Here is a 17,574-nt window from a genome sequence, read left to right on the forward strand (position 1 = left end):
TTGATAATCTAGCCTAAATCAGTACCATGATAATCTAGCCTAAATCAGTACCTTGATAATCTAGCCTAAATCAGTACCTTGATAATCTAGCCTAAATCAGTACCATGATAATCTAGCCTAAATCAGTACCATGATAATCTAGCCTAAATCAGTACCATGATAATCTAGCCTAAATCAGTACCATGATAATCTAGCCTAAATCAGTACCATGATAATCTAGCCTAAATCAGTACCATGATAATCTAGCCTAAATCAGTACCATGATAATCTAGCCTAAATCAGTACCATGATAATCTAGCCTAAATCAGTACCATGATAATCTAGCCTAAATCAGTACCATGATAATCTAGCCTAAATCAGTACCATGATAATCTAGCCTAAATCAGTACCATGATAATCTAGCCTAAATCAGTACCTTGCACACCATCATGACAATCCACCGATAAACACATAAGTGGAGTCGGTCTTCCGATCAGCATTATATGGGCTCTGGTTAGGATGGCGTGAACTGCAGATGTATGCAGGTGTGTGTGTGTGTGTGTGTCTCACCTTGATGATCTCCACCAGCTGGTCGACGCCGCTGTCTCCGGGGAAGATGGGTTGCCCCAGCAACAGCTCGGCCAGGACGCAGCCGGCGGACCAGACGTCGATGTTGGCCGTGTAGTCGGTGGCGCCGAAGATGAGCTCTGGGGCGCGGTAGTACCGGGAGCAGATGTACGACACGTTGGGCTCCCCGCGCACCAGCTGCTTAGCACTGCACACACACACACACACACACACACACCAGGTCAGTGGGGAAGGGGACAACCATTGCTGCTTAGAGACACCAATAATACTCTAAAGATACAAACCATGCTCTAAAGATATTAACAAGACACCAACAATACTCTAAAGACTAACAATATTGTAGACACCAAAAATACTCTAAAGATACAAACTCTGCTCTTAAGACACCAACAAGACACTGACAATACTAACAATACACAAAACAATACTAACAATACACAAACAATACTAACAATACACAAACAACCAGCTGTCTGTTGAATACAGTGTGAACAAAGCTGTTCTAATCAACATCAAAATGAATGCCCAAGTTGCAGCCGTTTGAGCGCAGCGGTGTCAATATCACACACACACACACACACACACACCTGCCGAAGTCGCAGAGTTTGAGCACGGCGGTGTCGGGGTCCACAAGGAGGTTTTGGGGTTTGATGTCGCGGTGACACACCCCCTGGGAGTGGATGTACGCTAGACTGCGGAACAACTGGTACATATACACCTGTAGAGGACGGAGAGAGAGAGAGAGGGAGAGAGGGAGCGATAGTGGATAGAGAGAAAGATGGAGGGATAAACAGAGAGAGAGAGTGAGAGATGGAGGAAGATAGAACTGCTGGTAAAGCATGACTCCCTCCTCTTCTTTAGCTCTCTTCCCAGTCGGCCACGGCTGCCTACTGCAGTCAGGATACTCTAGGCCACGGCTGCCTACTGCAGTCAGGATACTCTCACAGTAGGCCACGGCTGCCTACTGCAGTCAGGATACTCTCACAGTAGGCCACGGCTGCCTACTGCAGTCAGGATACTCTCACAGTAGGTCATGGCTGCCTACTGCAGTCAGGATACTCTAGGCCACGGCTGCCTACTGCAGTCAGGATACTCTAAGCCACGGCTGCCTACTGCAGTCAGGATACTCTCACAGTAGGTCATGGCTGCCTACTGCAGTCAGGATACTCTAGGCCACGGCTGCCTACTGCAGTCAGGATACTCTAAGCCACGGCTGCCTACTGCAGTCAGGATACTCTCACAGTAGGCCACGGCTGCCTACTGCAGTCAGGATACTCTCACAGTAGGCCACGGCTGCCTACTGCAGTCAGGATACTCTAGGCCATGGCTGCCTACTGCAGTCAGGATACTTTCACAGTAGGCCACGGCTGCCTACTGCAATCAGGATACTCTCAATGATGCAGCAGCAGAAGTATTCCACCGTCCAGACCAAGCTTCCGCAGCCATCAAAGAAAGAAGAGCCGCTGTCTTGCTGACTTTACCATGCCTTTAACCCTTTAGACGCCAGGGTTTATACCTTTAACCCTTTAGGGGGAGAGAGGGGGGGAGAGAGAGAGAGAGAGAGAGCGCTGTACCTTGACGTAGATGATGGGGATAGTGGTCTTGGCCTTGTTGAAGTGCCGCGCCACCCGATAAACCGTCTCTGGCACAAAGTCCAGAACCAGGTTCAGATACACCTCGTCCTTCTGCAGGGGAACAGAGCATGCTCAGTTCACACTCCCCATCGTCACAGCACTGCTCTACTATCCATCAACACCACAACAACTTCACCACATCACCACAACATCATCACAACATCATCATCACAACATCATCACAACATCATCAACACAACTTCACCACAACTTCACCACAACATCACCACAACATCACCACAACATCACCACAACATCACCACAACTTCACCACAACATCACCACAACATCACCACAACATCACCACAACATCACCACAACATCACCACAACATCATCACGTTAGCACAGTCCATCAACCCCACAACTTCACCACGTTATCGCTACATTAGCACAGTCCATACACCACATTATCATTATCACTATGCTAGCAGTGTCTCATTTATGGCGGTGCGCCACAGATTCAGCACCGGCCGCCACGTATTGCGTTTTGTTATTTACTTATTTATTTATTTTAACGCTATTGAAAAACACATACACGTACACACAGCCCTTCCTTCCATGAACACCGCGTCTGTTTCCATGAAAACGGGATCATCCCTGGAAGCGTGGTCACACTGGTGCACCGGACGCTGCTCAGGTGGAAGCATAAAGTTCATCCGCAACTTTTTTAGACTATGCGTGCAACTTTACCAAACAGTATAGATGTAAACTCATTCTCCTTGGCCCACTCTCGTGCGCGCTCAATGGACACCCGCCCCTCGACATGCGCATTTAATCCAAATAAAACATTCACAATCGTGAAGGCAATGACGCACAGAAGACGACTAGCTAAATTATTGTTTAATCCGGTTAGCATCATTAGTAGGCTATGCTGCACACATTTGATTAAAACTCTTGCATTCAAGTTGACTGACCATCTCAATACCAATGTTTTTCAACTCTAAGACTTAAAAGGGCCTGTCCCAAGGAGAAAAAGTATGAGCTTACCTTGAAACTTAAACACACGTGGGGAAACGGAACAGTCCAACCAGTAGATTATGATAAGCTAGCTAACTATGCTACTTTGTTTACAATATTTTAAGGCTTCAACCAGACAGCTGAATTTAAGAGGTGGAGTTGTTGCCTAAAGGAGAATTCCGGTGTGGTATTGACTTAAAGTGTGTTGAAACATGATACTGAGTGTGAGCGTTAGTCTCAGAGCTGATCTCAGAAAGCTGCCACTCGTTAGCCGATGCTAGCAATTTATGAGGCTCAAAGTAGCTCCACACTTTATTGGTAGACTTCTGAGGGCCCGGACATTTAAAACGAGACATCAAGAACTATGAAAAAGCACTGGTGGTTTACTTACATGACTGTTTATTCAGGCAGTCACTTCCAAAAGTTTTCCTTTCGCCGCCATCATGAATTTAGTCACGAGACTGATTCGTGACTATTTCACGTCACGTCGCTATAGTTCCGCTCCGGCTCGTCACGTGACTAAATTCAAGACATAAACTAGTCACGAATCAGTCACGTAACTAAATATGGCGGCGAAAGGAAAACCTTTTTCAAAGTTCTTGATGTCTCGTTTTAAATGTCAGGGCCCTCAGAAGTCTACCAATAAAGTGTGGAGCTACTTTGAGCCTCATAAATGGTGTAAAACAGTGATTTATTTGCATGGCTAAGCCGATGCCGAGGCACTCCCGTTGAAAACCTGTTGCTAGCATCGGCTAACGAGCGGCAGCTTTCTGAGTGCAGGGGGCAGGTCGAGATCAGCTCTGAGACAAACGCTCACACTCTATCATGTTTCAACACACTTTAAGTAAATATCACACCGAAATTCTCCTTTAATAGGAATAGTAAGCTATAATCTGCATAAAGTTTGCTGTTATGAACATCAGAATTTTCATTATATATAGCAGGGGTACTCAATAGGCGGACTCCGGTCCGGATCCGGACCGGTCCGTTCCATTGGGCTCACCCACAGGACATCTGAAAGCTAGCCTAAGCCTACAACAACGATTTACGAGCGGTATTTGTTTCTTTAGCAAGCCAAGCAAATATCATAGTATGCTCCAAAATGTACAAAAAGATGGATTTCGAAAATCGTGAGTTCAGACAGAGTGCGTCAGGACGGGCAAATATGCATTGCTGCCTGCGGGGAGCACGAACGAAACCAATGTGTTTAATCTCTAACTAGCACTCCGAGAGCGCAGACCTTCGCCAAGCGCCTCCTGGATTCCAAATGGTGATCCTGATCAAAATGTAATTGTTTCTTCCTTAAAAAGTTATCTTGCTAACAAACAAACAGACAGACAGACAAACCCTGATGAAAACATAACCTCCTTGGCGGAGGTAATGAAACAGTTGCACTTGTCAAAAGTGGAAACTTGAAATGTCATTATGAAACAAAGCATGTTCACTTCGAGCAGAATTATCCACAAACCTTTTGTTTACTGCCTTTTTATTTAGCCTACTTTTTTTCTAATTTTGGAAATGCACTGTTCCGGACCCTGGAAAGATTACAAAGTTGGTGAGTAGACCTTTCAGTTTCTAATTGAGTACCCCTGATATATAGTATATAGAATATGTATAAATAATTATGTGAGTGTTTCAAATAAAGACAAATAAAGATTTTTTTTTTTTTTAACATCTTCTTGTTAAAAAATCATTCACACTCAGACATGGGGCGACCACCACACATTGCCTTCTACTCTGTGGGAAACACTGGCTAGCACAGTCCATCAACTCCACAACACCACCACATTATCACTACATTAGCACAGTCCGTCAACTCCACAACACCACCACATTATCACTACATTAGCACAGTCCATCAACTCCACAACACCACCACATTATCACTACATTAGCACAGTCCATCAACTCCACAACACCACCACATCATCACTACATCAGCACAGTCCATCAACTCCACAACACCACCACATTATCACTGCATTAGCACAGTCCATCAACTCCACAACACCACCACATCATCACTACATTAGCACAGTCCGTCAACTCCACAACACCACCACATTATCACTACTAGGGGTGCAACGGATCGAAAAAGTCACGGTTCGGATCGTTCCTCGGATCAAGAGTCACGGATCGGATCATTTTTCGGATCAGCAAAAAAAAAAACAAGACAAATAAACATAGTTTTGTCTTTGACGGGATGTTGTAACGTGGCTCAAGCACTTTCAGCAAAGAAGGCTAGTGTTGTCACGATACCAAAATTATTGTTTCGATACCGATACTAAGTCAATAATGACTTTTTCGATGCTTTTTTACAATTTTAGTTGATTTGGTGTTTAATCACCTTATATTGAATATTGTGTGATCATTCACACCAGTGGCCATCCAAGATTCTGCTTGACCCTCCACACACAATCTGCATAATTACTAGTAGCTACAAATGTTTAGTCATTTGTGTACTGATTTAGCTATCTTTAATGTGGTGTGTAGGAGTGCGCATAGGAGGTGTGTGTAATTGAGTCCCTGTCGCTTTAAGAAATACGTGAGGGTAATTAGGCTTCAGTCTCTCACGGTTTTATTCTTGAGAAAATAAGTTGGATATAGTGCATGATGACAAGGATATTTCATTAGATAAAATACATGTTAATAAAACTAACAAGTCGAAGAAAATCTTTCTGGGATCATAAAAGAGATGAGTGTCTTGCAATGCTCCTTTATGATTTTAGTGAGCACAAGCTATCTCCAGATGTAGCCTACAAGTTAGCCAAGGTTGCGTAGCTTATTGCTGACATTGAACCCAACAGTAGGCTAAGCCTAAATTACCTAAATATCATAGCATATGTAGGTGCGCGACAAACTTGAGAAGTGTGCACAAACGAACTTGATATTAGGCTATTATTGTGTTGCTGCTGTGCAGCCACTTCAGCACTTAAACTAACAGCCATGTATTGCTGGTTATGGCATGACCGCTAATAACGTGTGTGAGAGCAGAAAAGACGCACAGGCAGGCTAGGGGAGCAGAGCAGGGAGGGACTAGAAGCATGCCTTGTGGACACGCACGCATGTTACTTCAAAAGAACACACGGACATTATTATTAATAATTATTATAAATCAATCCGCGGATCATGTGTGTGCCGAACCGAAGATACTGATCCGAACGGATCACGGATCAATGATGATCCGTTGCACCCCTAATCACTACATTAGCACAGTCCATCAACTCCACAACACCACCACATTATCACTACATTAGCACAGTCCATCAACTCCACAACACCACCACATCATCACTACATTAGCACAGTCCATCAACTCCACAACACCACCACATCATCACTACATTAGCACAGTCCATCAACTCCACAACACCACCACATTATCACTGCATTAGAACAGTCCGTCAACTCCACAACACCACCACATTATCACTAGCTACATCAAAAGGAGAGAAGAAAAGAAAAGTGAGAGAAAAAGAGACTCCAGCACCTTCTCCCCACTGGAGTAGAAGAAGTAGCGCAGCCTGACAATGTTGCAGTGGTCCAGCTTCCGCATGATCTGCAGCTCGCGGTTCTACAGGAGGGAGAGAGAGAGAGGGAGGGGGATGGAGGGAGAGAGAGGGGGATGGAGGGAGGGAGAGAGAGGGAGAGAGAGAGAGGGGGATGGAGGGAGGGAGAGAAAGGGAGAGGGGGGGGTGGAGGGAGGGAGAGAGAGGGGGATGGAGGGAGGGAGAGAAAGGGAGGGGGGGTGGAGGGAGGGAGAGAGAGAGAGAGGAGAGGGAGGGAGGGAAGGGGGGAGACATAGAACAATCATTTTGTGAGTTACATGTGTTATGTTATTTGTGAAATGCAAAACCTTAAAAGCACTTTGTGTGTGTGTGTGTGTGTGTGTGTGTGTATGCATCTGAGTACTAACCTTAAAGCGCTTATCCTGTGTGTTTGTGTGTGTGTGTGTGTGTGTGTGTGTGTGTGTGTGTGTGTCTTAAAGTGCTTGTCCTGCAGCACCGTGTGTGTGTGTGTGTGTGTGTGTGTGTGTGTGTGTCTGTATGTATCTGAGTACGAACCTTAAAGCGCCTAGCACCTTCTTGATGGCCTCAAAGCGCTTGTCCTGCAGCACCGTGTGTGTGTGTGTGTGTGTGTGTGTGTGTGTACCTTGAAGCGCTTGTCCTGCAGCACCATGTGTGTGTGTGTGTGTGTGTGTGTGTGTGTGTGTGTGTGTGTGTGTGCGTGTGTGTGTACCTTGAAGCGCTTGTCCTCCTGCAGCACCGTATGTGTGTGTGTGTGTGTGTGTGTACCTTGAAGCGCTTGTCCTGCAGCACCGTGTGCGTGTGTGTGTGTGTGTGTACCTTGAAGCGCTTGTCCTGCAGCACCGTGTGTGTGTGTGTGTGTGTGTGTGTGTGTGTACCTTGAAGCGCTTGTCCTGCAGCACCGTGTGTGTGTGTGTGTGTGTGTGTATGTGTGTGTGTGTGTGTGTACCTTGAAGCGCTTGTTAGGGCTGCACGATTATGGCCAAAATGATTATCACGATTATTTTGAGCAATATTGATATCACGATTAATTAGCACGATTATTTGTTGATTTCAACCAAAACAAATGTTATTGTCATAGGCTTATTATAACGGTGTTTGGATTTTTTTTATTATTTTTTTTATTAAATAACATTTAAATAGCCTACCGTGGAACACCAGAGTATTATATTAGCCTATATCTATATAATATTATATAATAGGCCTAAGATATATAAAAAGAGAAAATCCTTAATTTCTGATATTCATAACGGCACACTTTATGCAGATTATATCCTATAGCCTATTATAGCCTGTTCATATACATCTCCACCTCTTTAATTCAGCTGTCTGGCTGAAGCCTCAAACAATTGTAAACAAAATAGGCTATAGTTGGCTAGCTTAGTCTACTGGTTGGACTGCTCAGTTTTCCCACGTGTCTTTAAGTTTCAAGGTAGGCTAACACTTGTTCTCCTTGGGACAGGCCCTTTTGAGTTTTTGAGTTGGAAAACATTGGCATTGAGATGCAAGAGTTTTAATCATATCTGTGCAGCATGCTAATTATTTATGCTAAACGGATTTTAAAAGTAATTTAGCTAGTCTTCTATGCGTCATTGCTTTCACAATTGTGAATGTTTTATTTGGATTAAATGTTTATGTCGAGTGGCGGGTGTCCATTGAGTGCGCACGAGAGGGAGAGGGAGAGCGAGAGAAAGCGGGCCAAGGCGAGGGGGTTTACTTTTATAGGCCTACTGTTTGGTAAAGTTGCACGCATAGTCTACAATGAAAATTTGCGAAAGATATAGCCTATGCTTTCACCCGAGCAGCGTCAGGTGCAACATTGCGACATAGATTTTTTTTCAGTCGCACTCTCTAAAAGTTGGTCCCTGAGTAGGCAAAGTTTCCAGGGATGATCTTGTTTAAATGGAGACGCGGTGAGCAGTGCACGGAGGGGGTGTGTGTGTGTGTGTGCGCGTGTGTGTGAGAGAGAGAGACGCGTGAGTGACATAGAGAAAGGAGGAAAGAGAAATGCAGCGAATACGATGCGTGTTTTTAATAGCGTTAAAAAATAAATTAATAACGAAACGCGATGTGGTGGCCGGCGTTGAATCTGTGTGTCTATGTGTGGGAAACACTGCGACTGCTACCTGTTGTGGTATGTTCACCACGTTACTTTATCCTCTGTGACTAGTGTCTACATCTAGAAACTAAACCAAAGATCCGCTTTAACCCTCTCTGACTAAACTGCGCGGTGCAGCGTTCTATGGACAGAATGACGCATTTTAAATATCGCTCGATCACGCGAATTTGATCGTGGGAAGCCAATATCGTGATCGTGATTAAAATTCGATATATTGTGCAGCCCTAGCGCTTGTCCTGCAGCACCGTGTGTGTGTGTGTGTGTGTGTGTGTGTGTGTGTGTGTGTGTGTGTGTGTGTGTGTGTGTGTGTGTACCTTGAAGCGCTTGTCCTGCAGCACCGTGTGTGTGTGTGTGTGTGTGTGTGTGTGTGTGTGTGTGTGTGTGTGTGTGTGTGTGTGTGTGTGTGTGTGTGTACCTTGAAGCGCTTGTCCTGCAGCACCGTGTGTGTGTGTGTGTGTGTGTGTGTGTGTGTGTGTGTGTGTGTGTGTGTGTGTGTGTACCTTGAAGTGCTTGTCCTGCATAGGGATGGGAATTGATAAGATTTTTCCGATTCCGATTCCATTTTCGATTCTGCGAAACGATTCGGTTCTTTATCGATTCTCTTATCGATTCTCTCATTTGGAGAAAATAACAAATCAATCAAGTACCATCAACTTTAGTTCAGTTCAGAAGTGAAAAGAGAGGCTAGAGGTAGACTAAAGCCTACCTTACACTGACAAGATTTGGGAAAGATTCTTGAAAGACTGTAGTCTTTTGAGTAAAGTCTGAATGAGGGGCATTAGTTAGAAGACTACAATCTTTCAAGAATCTTTCCCAAATCTTGTCAGTGTAAAGCCTACCTTACATTGCCAGACTTTGCAAAGATTTGGAAAAGATTTTTGAAAGACTACAGTCTCAGACCCTCTCACATCTAAAGACAATTCATTGAGTTTTTAGTCACAGTCTAGTCACAGGCCAGTCTCAGATTAGGATTTTGCAAAGACTGTGGTCACTATTTACAAGACTGCTGCTAGATTCCTTCAAATTATTTCCATCGTGCACTAGGCTATACGTCATCATCAACAGGAACTCACGTGATAGGCTACTCATATCAAAGTAATTTTTTCGCGTTTCTGCAGCATTGTTTGATAGTGTGACATCACTAACAGATATAGAGTTGTTCTGTCACGTAGAATAGCCGACTAATAAATTATAAGAAATGAAATAACAAATAATCATACAGGCTACAGCTGTCGCCTATTTTGCCCCTTCCGTTCTCGTGTTCGTCGACCGAGGTCACTATTGGTTTTTAATGTTCACGTCACTATTTGCATGAGCCACGACTGAAAAGACTTACGATAATATCAAACATGTTTGATATTGTCGTAACGGCAAAACTAGAAAAAGACTGACTCCGACGGACTTAAAACCGCTAAGATTGGCACCTTACACTAAACGATTTAGATGACGGGAGCGCGCCGAGATTCTAGTACAACTGGCAAGATTTCCACCCGATTTTGGAAAAGTAGTCGCCGACTGTTAAAACAGACCAAAATCGTGCAATGTAAGCCAGCCTTAAGGTAGGCTTAAGACATGTACTGCCAGCCTCTGAGCCAGTCCGCCCCTTGTCACAGTCATCTTCTAAATTAAATGCATGAGATGGTTGCGTTCATTTAATGTTAACTGTTAAATAGCAGGTGCTACAACTAGGCAAATGGCACTAACATGAACGGTGAAACAGAAAAAAAGTGTTTGTTTAAAAGTAGGTACTATGCTAAACCAAACCTCTATAATTTCAAAGGTCTATGCTAAACTATACCATATATCCTCAAATTATGGCTAGATTATTTTATTTGCTTAGGCTGCACAAAGCAGAGGACTTTATTTGGGGCAGACGTGCACTGGAGACAGGCCGTCTGCGTGTTTTATTGTGAGACATGTAGGCCTACCGGTAGGCTATCAAAATCGAAAGATTTTCAATTTGGTTTGGGATTTAATTAATTTTGGACAGTTTGCTTATATTGCTAAATGTTGTGACTGATGACCACTGCAAGCTCGGGGGTATTTGATGCATCACGATTGCGTTTCATGTAGTTGAAACAGTGTCGGTATTTCCACCTGCTGTTTATTACGAGACAGAGCGCCGCTTTCATTCATTCATTGAATGTGGGTGCTGTAGGCTTATGGAAACCTTATTCAGTAGGCATTAGCCAAGTAGCCTATATTGAGTATTTAGGTAGCCTATGCATGATTTAGCCTACTTTTAATTAATTACGTTGGCTGGAATGCCTCCAATTGTGTTTAAATGTCCTCTCCTGCTTCAGCCTCAGAACGGGGCGTGTGTTGGAAACCCATGGTGTACAACGACTTTTAATTGACAACAATATCAAACCAACTAATCAACAATATAAAATATTAAGAAGAGCTCTTATTTATTTGAGTTAAATATAATTTCGGGTCATAATTTAAGGATTGTAAGCAACGTTTGCAAAATTATTTTGGCTGCCAACACACGTTGCATAAAGACCGCAAGTTTTATCTGCTTTGCGTTCACGGGCTTAGCCTAAAGCCTACTCATTCCATCAAATGGATAAAGACACATGATAGAAACAATACCTTTTTTCTTGTTCTGTTGCTTCTTGATTGCCCTTGCACATAGGCCTAGCCTACACAAAGAGACCAAGAGAGGAGGACTTATGGCTATCGCACCAGTCCGCTCAATTTGCCTGTTTCTGCCAAGGCGGCTATTCAGCTTTCTTTCTTTGATTCTTTAAATGTAAGCCTTTAGCCTATTACTTATTAGGCTATTATTATTATTAGGCTATATCATTTATCATAATCATTATGAAGTTTAGCTACTGCTAAACCCTTTTGCAGAGGTGCTGGCGGAGGTTTGCGCCCTCCGAGTGCTTTCAGTTTTGGACTGCATTTGTGCTCTAACGTCAAATGTAGCCTAACTTAATAACCTAACTTATTTAAACTAACTAGCATTTGAGACTGATTGGGCAATGGGCATTGAACGCTGGTGTATACTTTTCTGCATTAGCCTTATGAAGTTTTGTGTGTTTGTCATGCATCGATAGGCTACATGTCATTGCGCAACCACTGATTGATTTCTTCTTTCGGTTCGGTGTAGCCTACTTACAAAGTCATAAAACTCACTGTAGCCCACGGAAATGTTTCTGCACATTGGTAGTATTTCCTCCTGTTGAAGAAATATCCACTTTTCTTTGTAGCCTACTTGCCCTGTTGTCATCCTTTCGGGTGTAAACTCATTTGTGCTGCATCCATGGCAGTCGGCTGCGCTGAACTCGACGACGCCACGGACGTTGCGTATCTTGCGTAAGCTACGTAACCTGCGTGGCAACGTCCTTCGTGCCCATTGGAATCGATAAGGGAATCGTTTGCAAAACTGCCAAGCGATTCCAAGGAATCTAAACATGGGGAACCGGTTCTGAACGAGAACCGGTTTTCGATTCCCATCCCTAGTCCTGCAGCACCGTGTGTGTGTGTGTGTGTGTGTGTGTGTACCTTGAAGCGCTTGTCCTGCAGCACCTTCTTGATGGCCACCATCTCCTGGGACTGCACGAGGCGCGCCTGGTACACCACGCCGAACGAGCCGTTGCCGATCACCTTGATGTCCGTGTAGCTCACTTCCTGTGGCCGGTCAGGGCCTTGGCCTGGGGTGGCCACTACTGTGGTCACCTTACCGCTGTCTCCTACACACACACACACACACACACACACACACACACACACACACGTTAAAGATGTGTATTGTGTTCAATTATTAGAAATATTATTATTATTAAGAAAGCACCGATAGGCCTACACAAGCTGAAATAGTTCTTAAAAAGTGTGACCGTGTCTATTACATTACAAAAATATAGGCAAAACCTTATTGCCTTAAGCGGGATACAGATCATTCAGAGCAGTGCCAATCCTAGTCTCTGCTCAACCCTCCACACACAGAGAAGATGGCTTGTCTTGTTTCTATTTCATATTTGAATTCATACACTTTATATATTTTGGCAACAATTTATAGCATTTTAGGATCTGCATAATTACTCAAAATATTCAGTAATTTGAATACTTCATATTGATTACACTTGTCTTTAATGATATTACAGGGGTGGTGTGTCCTAATTGAGTGTCACTTTAAGAAGTACGCGAACATAATTAGGTTTCATCCGGTTTTAAGTCATGCATAGTTCAAGGATACATGTTTTCATTAAATAACATGAATGTTCAAAAAACTACGAAGACAATGAAAATATTTCTGGCGTCATAGAAAAGATAAGTGTCTTGCAATGTTAACTTCTATGATTTAGGTCGGTTAGGCTACTCTGGTATGGCATTGTGAGTTGTCCCGATAATGTTTTCCTTGGTCATGTGTAATTGGCTGGGTGCTTATCTTAGGTACCATAACTCGGAGTTTGGTATATCTTATCCAATGTATTTCCTACCTAAACGTATTAACCGGTAGCCTCGTTGTAAATGTATACAGTCAATGGTTGTAGGCTATCTAGCTGCGACCTTAACTGGAAGTGTAGGCTAGGGTCTTATGGATACTGACGCAATGATGAGAGCCAACCTTCTCTCCGTTCCAGAATGTTTGTTGTGATCGTCATGTCCATGCTATCCATAGATATATATGTCTATGATGCTATCTATCGATGTTGAGGATATTGATACAAGGCGTGTGTTCTTATCTCTGTGGCGACTGCTAATATTCTGATGAAATAAACAACTTAAAGTAGAAGTAGCAGTGCTTACCCGCCACAGTGGCGGGTGTGTTGACATATTTCACCCGCCAGCGCACAAAATTACACGCATTTGGCGGGTGGCTAATTTCCATCCCTGATTCACACACACACACACACACACACACACACACACACACACACACACCTAGACACATGCCCAATGCAAGTACACACACACACACACACATACTTAGACACATGCCCAAGGCAAGTACACACACACACACACACACACACATACCTAGACACATGCCCAATGCAAGTGCACACACACACACCAGGGTTTCCCCCAGAAAATTTGTTAGTTAAGGTGGTGTCTGTCCAGGGAAAGGGGGCGTCGCCGTAGCGTCCCCGCCGCATCGCCGTAGCGTCCCCGCCGCATCGCCGCCACTGCCCTACGATGGGGGGGGGGGGGGGGGGGGGGGTTGAGACTGTTGGTTTGACAACGACCGAGTCTTTTAGGAAGCAAGTCTGAGTCGAGACCGAGTCTTAAAGGAGTCAAGGCCGCATCAAGACCAACCAAAGAAAGAGGTTTTCATAATTTACATCATCAAGGATCATATAACAGTTCAATTCCCAAAGGGTAGAGAGGGGATTGTTGGCTACAAGAGCAGTCTAGCACACACTTGTCTAAATCACTTCTTTTCTGATTTGCTTTAAGACAAGGAGGTCAGCTGAAGTAAAAATTTAGTAGGCTGTCAGCATTTCATTAATGTTGAAAATGTTGAATTGTGACACTAATGACAGCAATATACCTGGATTTCACATTCATTGTATCAGATTTAATTGTATCAGCAACCAATTAAACATCATTAACACAATTTAGACAATATTATACCTTAAAAGTGTAAGTTTACAACTCCAATACAGGGCCTTTTGTATCTTTCAAAACCTTTGCACTGCTCAGCATAGCACCATAGGATATATTTTAAAGCCAGTCAATATTATAATATTCTATTAAAACCAAGAATATTTGTAATGGTGGATATTTTAGAATATACCATGAAATAAAGATGAAACCGTATGAAAATGTAACATTGCGACTGTATGGTAAAGTTAATGAATTGTGATTTAGTAGCCTAAAGCTGCAATTCTTTGATTGAAGCTGTATATTGTGCGTGCCTGTTGCTCATAAGAGAGCAGGAACGTTTTTAATGCTTTTTAAAACATAATTAGCGAGATCGTACCGCATTGAACGCTAATATTTTGTCACTAGCAACCAAATCTGTCATCTGTCAAATAGCCTACAGTTGCATGTTCAGCTCTGAACAAAAACATTCAGGAATTATTTCTACAAAACGGAAACGTGCGTCCCGCCCGGTCGGGATGAATGAAACTGGCATGGGAGACAAGAGGCTACATTTTAAAGTTTAAACTAGCCTGTGTAAACCTCAGACAATTTCAGAATTTTACAACACGTGAATGAATAGCCGTCACAAGTTGTTGTTAGCTGTAGGCTAGATGGCACAAGTGTTTGTCACAACAAATTACAAGATGCAGTGGGCTGTGCATTCATAGACGAGTGATAAAAAAAAAAAAAAAAAGATTTGCGCTCAAAAGTGTTATGCCGCTCATCCCACACATTTGGTAGATTCAACGGAGAACCATTCCTGTGAGAGTCGTCAAATCTAGCTAGGTTTAGGCTGTGTTTGCAGTCACTCTGAGATATGCGTGGCAGTGGAACCTGATATTAAATACTCATGCTGAATGAGCGCGTCGCCTGTGCGCATAGGCCAACTCGATTTGAAAAAGTTTGTTTTTTTATGCGTTCTACAGAGAAGGGAGACTAGCGGCTACGGTTTGGAATGACAGGGAGAAAACATGACAGAGTAATACGGCGAATATCACTATACATAATATTTATTTATTTATTTATTGAAGACGCTAGTTAAGGCGGCAGCCCTGTGTTGTTAAGGCGGCCGCCTTATCAGGAAAGCGCTGCGGGAAACCCTGCACACACACACACACATACCTAGACACATGCCCAATGCAAGTACACACACACACACACACATACCTAGACACATGCCCAATGCAAGTACACACACACATACCTAGACACATGCCCAATGCAAGTACACACACACACACACACACTAGGGATGGGCGATATATATCGTTTGCAATATTATCGTGATTGTTGTTTTAACGATTTGGAAATGTACATTATCGAGTATTTAAATGACTTGGGGGGAGGAGAGGCACACTGGACATCACGCATTGAACCCCCGTACATTCACTCAATCAGGAGTGAGAGAAGCCACTAGCTGCAGCAGAGCAAGTCACTTGTCCATATCGCCCCACCCCTAACACACACACACACACACCCCTAAACACATGTCCAATGAAGTAAACACACACACACACAGATATCCAATGCAAGAACACACAAACACTTATGTTTGTTCACTGCAGGCCAGGGCCACCTACACATTCATTGAAACCACACACACGTCCGATAAAAGAAAGAGTGCGCGCGCACACACACACACTCAGACAGACAGACAGACAGACAGACACAGGCTCCATGCAATCACAGCCTCAGAAGAGTCCACTCCACTCAAATGTAGAGTGTGTTCTCTCTGCTAAGTCACACGGCCTAATGCAAACACAGGACGCCAGATGCACACACACACACACACACACACACACATGGCACCTGGGCGCAGATATGCGACCTGATGCACACACACACACACACACACGGCACCTGGGCGCAGATATGCGACCTGATGCAGACACACACACACACAGGGCACCAGACCGGGCACCTGGCCGCTGCCAAGTGCCAGGACACACACCACACACACACACACACCACACACACCCACACACCACACACACACCACACACACACACACACACACCACACACACACCACACACACACACCCACACACCACACACACACACACACACACACACACACACACAAATGGCTGAAAAGAGGTACAAAGTCAAATGTGCCCCAGATGTAAGGTCTATTCAATTGCTGCAATACAGCCGAATGCACCGACGGGTAAACCCTGGCGGAAGGTGGGCATAACATGCAGGTGTCACGCACCCTAGCGACGGGTAAACCCTGGCGGAAGGTGGGCATAACATGCAGGTGTCACGCACCCTAGCGACGGGTAAACCCTGGCGGAAGGTGGGCATAACATGCAGGTGCCACGCACCCTAGCGACGGGTAAACCCTGGCGGAAGGTGGGCATAACATGCAGGTGTCACGCACCCTAGCGACGGGTAGACCCTGGCGGAAGGTGGGCATAACATGCAGGTGTCATGCACCCTAGCGACCCTACTACTTCCCCTATGACCATTTCAAACCCCTATGGACAACTCATTCCATGCACTGGATTTCATCAACTTTCTGACACTAAATGACCTTACTGTACTGTAACTGACCCTGGGCAGACGGATCAGGCCCTGGAGTCGTGGATCTGTCTGAGGTTTCTTCCTGTATGTATCTCCAATTCTAGGGAGTTTTTCCTCGCCTGTTACTTACTCTCTGATTGTTTAACACTCGGTAAAGTGCCATGAGACGTGTAATGTTTTGACGATCTAGAAGTGAAATTAAATTGAAACTGTGTCTGTGGACGGACCCAAACTGCGGGGGCAACAACCATAGCTCAGTTTTGGGGTACACGTCCAAGCCCCACATCAAACCTGTTTGGGAAATTGCTGAAAGATTACGCCACTAGTTCCGACATCAGTGCTGATGTGCTCAATGGATCTGCCGTGCACACACAGTAAAGGTCAGTTTAGATGTGGACAACTCTTCGGTACGTGGCTCTAAACAACTTGACAGTCGCAAAAGTGTCTGAGCCATCGCCTAGCCGCCACTGCTAATGTTTTTGGATGGTCTATTCGCTGGCGAGCTACGGACACTACTGTGCCGTTTACCAGCTAATGATTCTACAAAGGTTCTTCGTATACACTCAAAAAACAAACACAGAATTACAGTGGTTCGCCTGTTGAGGTTGACGCGATTCGTCTCATAGCTTGGGGCGAAGGCACCGCACTG

At 44.3% G+C, this 17,574-nt stretch overlaps 1 protein-coding gene across 1 annotated transcript in view; it reads right to left on the reverse strand.

Moving 5' to 3' along the window:
- gsk3ab (glycogen synthase kinase 3 alpha b) overlaps positions 1-17,574 on the reverse strand; it is a 28,428-nt gene that overhangs the window by 9,477 nt on the left and 1,377 nt on the right. Inside the window, exons 2-6 of the mRNA XM_062537984.1 lie at positions 12,317-12,504; positions 6,651-6,734; positions 2,142-2,252; positions 1,155-1,285; positions 550-754 (exon numbers count right to left, since the gene is read on the reverse strand). Of these exons, the coding sequence (XP_062393968.1) occupies positions 550-754; positions 1,155-1,285; positions 2,142-2,252; positions 6,651-6,734; positions 12,317-12,504 (719 nt within the window). The remainder of the gene's footprint in view (positions 1-549; positions 755-1,154; positions 1,286-2,141; positions 2,253-6,650; positions 6,735-12,316; positions 12,505-17,574) is intronic.

The sequence above is a fragment of the Sardina pilchardus genome, chromosome 6 (assembly GCF_963854185.1).
Source record: "Sardina pilchardus chromosome 6, fSarPil1.1, whole genome shotgun sequence".
Taxonomy (NCBI): domain Eukaryota; kingdom Metazoa; phylum Chordata; class Actinopteri; order Clupeiformes; family Clupeidae; genus Sardina; species Sardina pilchardus.